This window comes from Argentina silus (assembly GCF_951799395.1).
Source record: "Argentina silus genome assembly, chromosome: 2".
In the NCBI taxonomy this organism is placed as follows: Eukaryota; Metazoa; Chordata; class Actinopteri; order Argentiniformes; family Argentinidae; genus Argentina; species Argentina silus.
This window is the reverse complement of record NC_139656.1, coordinates 6,419,610-6,427,109: the sequence shown is the minus strand read 5'-3', so window position 1 is coordinate 6,427,109 and position 7,500 is coordinate 6,419,610. Positions and strand designations below refer to the sequence as shown.

The 7,500-nt window shown below is 44.3% G+C and overlaps 3 protein-coding genes across 7 annotated transcripts in view; 2 read left to right on the top strand and 1 right to left on the bottom strand.

The window, feature by feature from the left end:
• dclk1a (doublecortin-like kinase 1a) overlaps window positions 1-2,688 on the top strand; it is a gene marked incomplete at its 5' end in the record, with an annotated part of 38,983 nt that extends 36,295 nt beyond the window's left edge. For 2 of the 3 annotated variants that reach the window (XM_083688208.1, XM_083688206.1), the window contains 5 exons: window positions 8-85; window positions 229-406; window positions 831-944; window positions 1,498-1,571; window positions 2,380-2,505. In XM_083688208.1, the coding sequence (XP_083544334.1) occupies window positions 8-85; window positions 229-406; window positions 831-944; window positions 1,498-1,571; window positions 2,380-2,437 (502 nt within the window). In that variant the 3' untranslated portion in view covers window positions 2,438-2,505. Of the gene's footprint in view, window positions 1-7; window positions 86-228; window positions 407-830; window positions 945-1,497; window positions 1,572-2,379 lie in introns of all 3 variants that reach the window. The other variant, XM_083688207.1, reaches the window with a different exon arrangement.
• Window positions 2,689-4,730: 2,042 nt separating this feature from the next.
• Window positions 4,731-6,609, top strand: rfxap (regulatory factor X-associated protein). The gene is made up of 3 exons (XM_083686038.1): window positions 4,731-5,441; window positions 5,722-5,832; window positions 6,127-6,609. Exons 1-3 carry the CDS (start codon window positions 4,995-4,997, stop codon window positions 6,229-6,231), a joined length of 663 nt encoding a protein of 220 aa, XP_083542164.1. The 5' UTR covers window positions 4,731-4,994; the 3' UTR covers window positions 6,232-6,609.
• A 655-nt stretch (window positions 6,610-7,264) lies between these two features.
• smad9 (SMAD family member 9) overlaps window positions 7,265-7,500 on the bottom strand; it is an 8,264-nt gene continuing 8,028 nt past the window's right edge. For all 3 annotated transcript variants that reach the window (XM_083665060.1, XM_083665062.1, XM_083665061.1), the window contains one exon: window positions 7,265-7,500. This exon is cut by the window's right edge and continues 611 nt beyond it. The gene's annotated coding sequence lies outside the window, so the exon portion shown is untranslated.

The window sequence follows — 7,500 nt, the reverse complement described above, 5'->3', positions numbered from 1 at the left end:
TTCATAGATATGGCCTTAAGGTGGACATCTGGGCAGCTGGTGTCATCACCTACATCCTGCTCTGTGGATTCCCTCCCTTCCGTGGGTAAGCAGCCGTTAACAGGCTAACAGTGCAGTGTATTGTCACTAACAGTGCAGTGTATTGTCACTAACATGTACTACGCACATGAGTGGTCAAGACAAAGACTCAGGACAAAACTCAGGTTCCACGTGTATGTTTCTCTGAAGGAGCAGTGATGATCAGGAGGTCCTGTTTGACCAGATCCTGATGGGACAGCTAGAGTTTCCTCTACCGTACTGGGACAATGTATCAGAAACAGCCAAGGAGCTGATCAGGTCCATGCTGGAGGTGGAGGTGGACCAGAGGTACACAGCCCTGCAGGTGCAGGAGCATCCCTGGGTCAATGTGAGTACTCAACACCTCAAATCATTAGTGAACAATTCAAACTTTAAGTAAGACACTGATCTCTAGATAGATTTTAGCTTCAAGTGAGTGAGTCGTGTATCATAAACATCCCCTCTTCTCTCCTCTCCTCTGCCTTCCCCTCCTCTCCTCTCCCTTTGTCTACCCTCCTCTCCTCTCCTCTCCTCTCCTCTCCTCTCCTCTGTCTTCCTCTACCCTAACCCTCCTCTACCCTCCTCTCCTCTCTTCTTCTCCTCCTCTTCTCTCCTCTACCTTCCTCTACCCTCCTCTCCTCTCCTCAATCCGTCTCTCCTTCCCTCTCCTCTCCTCTCCTCTCCTCTCTTCTCCTCTCCTCTCCTCTCCTCTCCTCTCCTCTCCTCTCCTCTCCTCTCCTCTCCTCTCCTCTCCTCCTCCTCTCTCCCTACAGGATGATGGTCTGTCAGAGAATGAGCACCAGCTCTCTGTAGCAGGGAAGATCAAGAAGCACTTTAACACTGGCCCCAAGGCCAACGACACCACCGCCGGAGTGTCAGTTATCACGGTAAGGCCTGCTTGTCTGCCCCGAAACTACTAACAATACCCATATTACACCTGGCCTGGTAGACATGTTGGCACTAAATGAAGAAATGTAGGCATTATACAGTTGTATTTGTACTGGTTATCACTAAGTTACTGTATGCTGGGTTCCAGTATGTTGTAATAGCTCTAAATGGTGATTGTATACTGATTTACACAGAGTTGTCCTGGTTTACAGGGACTGGACTGGTTTTTAAAGATTGTCACACTGGTAGATTGTACTGGAAGTCATACTAGTTTGCCCTGAGTTGTAACGGCCCTAAATAGTGATCATAATGGTTTACAGTGAAAATAGTGTTTACAGGGTTCTCCCTGAGACTGATGTTGTTTAGTATTGCTGGTTTCCACTAAGTCATTCTGGTTTTAGAGGCTGCCTTACTGGTTTTAAAGGCAAACTGTAAGTTACTTTTGAGGCAGTTTGTACCAGACTGTGCTGGTTTTAGAGATAGACTGTACTGATTCTAAAGGCAGACTGTACTGGTATTAAAGGCTGACTGTGTTGGTTTTTCTCTGCTCAGCTGGATCACAGCTTTTCAATGCAACGATCTGGGTCGCTGGACTTCTACCAGCACCCGTCCATGTACTGGATAAGGTACGCCCGGTTTCCATAGAAACACAAACTGGATTGCATTCAGTATGCAGAAACGGGAGAAAGCAAAAATGAGTTCTCTGTTTTCTCCTGTTTCATGCTACTGAAGGCGCCACTTCTGGCTACCCCCTCTCCTTCCTGTGTACCCGCTTGCTGATTGGCTGCTTCTGTGTGCTGCGTCAGTCCCGTGCACCTACCACCTCGCTGTCATAGGCTGCCTGCGTCCCTAACCTTGACCTGTCACTTCACCCTGTCACTCACAGTGACATCACAGATGTCAGTGTCCCTCCCATCTGCTGTGCCGTCTCCTCCCCTGTCTGCCCTGCTTCACTGTGCAGTTTGATGTTTTGCCCTCCCTGTTGCGTGAATGCACTTCAGAGTGTATGGAAGTTAGAGTGTGTGAGTTAGTACAGGCAGATGTGTATGGTTACGCTTGTTTGCATCTGAACCTTCCCTTGTAATCCTGTGACTTAAGTGTGTGTGTGTGTGTCGAAAAAGTCGTGCTCTCACTGTAAACACTCCTACTGTTAAGCCAATGAATTCCATAGGTTTGCTGGAATGTTGACAGTGTGTGAGAGCTCATTTTCTACATGTTCACCCCGTCTGCTAATGCTCCTTAACCCGGGATGTGAGTTTGCTCTTGTTGTGTCTGTTGCCATAAGTTTATGAAGTGTGCTTCTGCTGCTGCTGCTGCTGCTGCTGCCTATTCTCCTTCTACCCCCCACTCCCCCCCCCCACTCCTCTACTAATAATATCCTGCATCTCTGTATTGGAGTGTCTGATTGGTTCTCCGATGTTTCTTCTCCTTCAGGCCACCGCTCTTGATAAGGAGGGGCAGGTTCTCAGACGAGGACGCCACCAGGATGTGAGATCACAGCCGTTGCTGACGATGACAACAACAATAACATCAACAACAACAACAAAGATGGAACCCCCCAGTTGCCTCCCTGGCCTGCTCCTGGCCCCTCCCTCACTGACCCCTTACCCTGGCTCTGACCCATCCCCCAGCCCCAGCGTCACATCTGATTCAGAGGATGTCTCCCTCAGCTCAGCCAGCACCGTCCGTTCCCCCACCTCCCCCTTCTAGAACTGGGGGAGGAGTGGAGGCGGGGGACTGTATGTTCCCCTAACACCCCCATTTAGAGCAGTGGGTGGAGGAGACAGGTAGGGAAATGTTCTCTCCCCTCTCTGGAGCTGGGGAAAGGGAGAGGAGAAGGGGAAGAAATGGGATTGGTGGAGGGAGGGAGGGAGGGAGGGTGAGGGGGGGTTGAGGGAACAGGTGATTGGCTTGTCAAGACTAGGAAGAGAAGGACAAAGAAAAAGGGGGAAAAGGGGAAGTGACTATTTTTTAACCGTTCTCTCATCTGAGCACATGTTGGAGAGCTCGAGGAGCTAAAGAGGGTAACTGTGTAACCTTCTGGTGATGATCAGAGCTCAACATGGATGGGTTACAGGGGTGAGTCACCTTTACATGGCAATACATGGATCGATGTGTGCAAGAGGGACAGATATGTGTACAACTGTACATGTTTGTACTGTATGTATCTTTTTAATTTATTCACTTTCTTTTTTTCCACAAAAGAAAAAACACAAAAAAACACATTCTTTTCTCTGTTGACTTGTCAAAAGAACTTGACGAAGTGGAAACGATGGAAACTATGTAGCTTGATGTAGACTGAGAAACAGTATTTCTGGATGGAACATTTTGACACTTGATGAACTTGTCTGATCTGACTTGAAACCACAAACAGGAAAAAGTAAAGTACAGTTGAAAGTGAAGGTAGTTATTTCTCCAATAAGAGTGTTTACAGTTTTTAAAGGTGTCTGTTTACTCTAATTCCCTACTTCCTTCCTTCACCATACTATAACTGATGCCTTCCTGTAATTTTTAGCTACAATACTACAGTTTACATTATGTTAAAGATTACTATTCAAGCTCACTCTAGCTGCATCTAGCTTCCACCTCTAGTCAAACTGTGGTTTGTGGGAGAGGCTGTATGGGTGATCAGCACAATGGAAAGCAACAGCATTGCAGATAGAGATAGGATTTATAGATCATACTTCATGCTCTAATTAGAACATGATTTGGTGATGGGTTCTTGTTTGTACGCTATGTAAATAATATAATTTGATTTATTTTGATAGTTCACAATATATTTCTTTATCAGTAGAATAATAAGAGGATCGGTCTGTGTACGTGTCTATCCAATAAACAGTCAGCATAGTACATTAATCAACTGGACATGACTTTTACATTACAGGAAATGATGTCACCTCCTCACCAGTGGAGATGGTAATGATTGTATGAGACCATAGAAAAGTTTTGTAGATGGTCTCTGTGCAGTTGTAAGTCTTACTTGAGACTGTCAATGTCAATGTCAATGTCATCACAAATATGCCACCATGAAATTTAATCCGATCTGCCCATTCTATCTCTATGATCTCAACCTGCTGCTGGGACAGTGCTGATACCCAACTGAACTCTGGGTACTGTAGTTCAGCCTCCAGCACCTGGGTGATGTGATTTCTTGAAGTGCAGTACTCTCACCAGTGCACCAGTGTATTAGAATCAGTTGCATACAATACCTATACCTCTGTTCAAGTATGGTTTATTAAAATACTATGAGAATACTGTGTACAAACCATTGGCATGTGTGTGTATTCTTTTGGTCTTGTGTTTGCATAAAACCACTGAGTGTATGTGTTATTGAATATCTCTTCCATGGCATATTTTTAATATGAAAAACACATACACATCTTACTCATTAACACAACTAACAGCATTGCCAATGAAGCCTATAATTATAGTGCTTCATGTTACATTGTATTGCTCTGCAATCAGGATTTGTACAGTAGGTCTCACAGTGTCACTGAGAAATATATTAAGTTTCCTCTGTATGCTGACTCCAAACCTAACATAAGACACACTGGCATAAACCATAATAAGGATGTAAGAAAGCAATGAAAGGAGGATTTTTAAGGCATTGAAGTGGATTTCAAATAGCCATCAACTGAATAGGGCCCAAGAGTCGCACTGTGGATGTGGAGTTCCACTATTGACCACCAGAGAGCAGCATTGAAATGTAAAGTTTTCTGTGACCAACGAGACTCCTCCCTATTTCTGTCAATCCTCGTTGTTTGTTTTTGTCGTACAATGGGATCTGACAGCAGCAAGCGAGCTAGCGCACGGTGCATATCCACATTGTTTTAGTTTATCCTGCGATTTTGGTACATCAGGGAATTGATCGATATGGAACATATAGCTATTGATTTAATTTAGCCATATAGCGTCTACTGACTGTATTTGATTGTGAAAGAGAAGAAGGGAGTCAAATCAAATGTCACGCGCTAGCTAGCTAGCAAGCTATCTATTTGACCACGCACCTCCTCACCTGTTCTTCGCCAAGACCCTTCTATACCGCAACCATGAGCGAAGACGACAGCTCAACATCAGCCAGTACCAACAAAGACTCGAGCATTTCGCTTTTGCTCACCAAGGACGGACAGACATACTACGTGGACAAGAGCGGAGTGGTAGACAGTAGAAATGTAGTCACGCCGCAAGAATCAGATAATAACATGTACTCGTATGACAATGACATGGATGATGATGTAGACGAGGAGAGCGATGTCCTGGACACCTCTGACCCCAGGGACAGCGCCGCGAGCCCCGAGGAACTCAACGACGAAGAGGGGTTCGGAGACAACGAGAACGTCTCCAAGAAATGCACGTATGACGGGTGCTCAGAGACCACGAACCAGGTCGCCAAACAGAGGAAACCATGGATGTGTAAAAAGCACCGCAATAAGATGTACAAAGACAAGTACAAGAAGAAGAAGAGTGACCAGGCGATGTCCAGCGGAAAATTAGATGTACGATTTTCCCAGCTAATACTTCAATCTTTCAACGTTGTTTCAGCTCTCTTTTGCACTCATCTCATCCAATAGTAGGCCAATGTTGTTTGTATGAGTACGACTTGCATACAAGGGTCAGACACACACACACACACCATTTTCTCTAGGGCATGTTCATGGCTCACACGTACTCATCTCAGAACCGTGGTGTTTCTGTCTTGAAGTACACTGATGGACTTTAGGGGCATTTTATGCATCCATCCATAAGTGTCTATATATATTTTGTTTCCCTGTTCAGGAGAGCTCAGAGGAGAGACCAGTGTCTGTCAACAAACAACGTCTGGGCACCATGGGTGATCGGCCCGCCAGACCATCTCTCATCGAGCAGGTGCTCAACCAGAAGAGACTGGTGAGTCTGGCATTGTAGAACACTTTTTCAAGTGACATCATTGAGTGCGTGTCTTGGTGTGTTCAAATGGGCAGAAGCGAGAGGGAGTCATCGATGCTCTCTCACTAATCATGCAAATCAAAACAGTGGCTACAACGTAATCAATGTGGCTTCCTGTCCAACTCTTCTCCCCTTTGTCTCCTCTGATCTGAAACATAATACATGAATGCTAGCCTACAGGGTCAAAGCCCCTGGATGTGAGTCTATTGAGACTAACGTGTGTGTGTGTGTGTGTCTGTGTGGTCTCTCCTGCAGTCTTTGCTGAGGAGTCCCGAGGTCATCAGTTTTCTGCAGCAGCAGCAGCGTCTCCTGACCACCCAGAACCGCAGCCAGTCACAACAGGAGTTCCAAGGCTGCTAACAGGAACAGAGAAGGTGCCGGGCAGCCTGTGTACATCCTCTGATTTGAGTTCTTCTTAAATCCCAACTATCAAGCTAAAGTGATTTAAACTTCCCATGGGATTTGAAACACTAACACACAGTCCTTAACCCTGACCTTAAACGAACAACAAAACGCTCATGTGTCCCGCTCATCAACAGAGAAGGACAAGCAATGCTTTACCTGGGTGCTAATGATGATCAGGCACTGGTAGAACCTTGCAACATGAATCCACAGACACTTTTGAACACCATGTCATGCTCTAGGTGAATATTGTAGCAGTTCCAAATGCTAGATTCATATCAGCTACAGAGGGAAGTCATTGCTTTTATGTTGTTTTATATTATTTTGTACTGTCTATGTTTATGGTTTTTTTGTTGTTGTTTTTTTACTAGAAATGCAGCTGCAACATTTACAATTTGATAGGTGCTACCCAAACATTATTTCAGAACAAGATATTTTAAACTTACTCATTGTACAACTCCTGAGTGTTTGTGTTTGTATTTATGGTACTTAGTACTATATTGGTATGAATTCTGAATCCACTGTATTTGTCTATGATATGGGCGGGGGTTGAAATGGTTTTAAGTCACGTGACAATCAAGTTACATTGCATGTGTGTGCTGTGTGTGTGTGTCTAGCGGTGTTGTCTAAACCTATGTTTTTTATCTGGGTGCTGCTTATGCTGACAATTGTATGTGTGATTGTGGCTACTGCGTTTTTACCTCATGTCCTAACTTTGTTGTGATGCGTAGTCTATGTTTCCTGGTTTTATTATGGTGAACATGATGGCACTTCTATGGCTGTGCCGATGACATGTCCATTAAAAACATACCTGTGTTTGCCTGTATACAATATGTTTACCCTTGTTTGCTTTTTCTACTTCACTGTTAATTAAGTAATTAAATTATATAAGCACTAGGGCAATGCCAGTGCTAATGTGCTCTACGAAGAGATGCCATAGATACTGAATATAACAAGTAAAGTAAAAAGAAAAAAAAAAAGCCTTTTCAAATACATAGAAAAAAACTTTAATGAAAGTCAGTCAGTACATGAAATGCTCAAGAAGTCACACACTAGTAAGTACATATTGCCAACACATAAAAACACATACTAACAATATATCATATTTTGAACAAAAATCTATTGGGGTGGAATCCTAACTTGAGATCCTTGCGCGTGAGTCGCATCATCGCACAAATGTCCCAATTACATCAATTACGGAAATGTCAAGAGTTACGCGTGCGGATC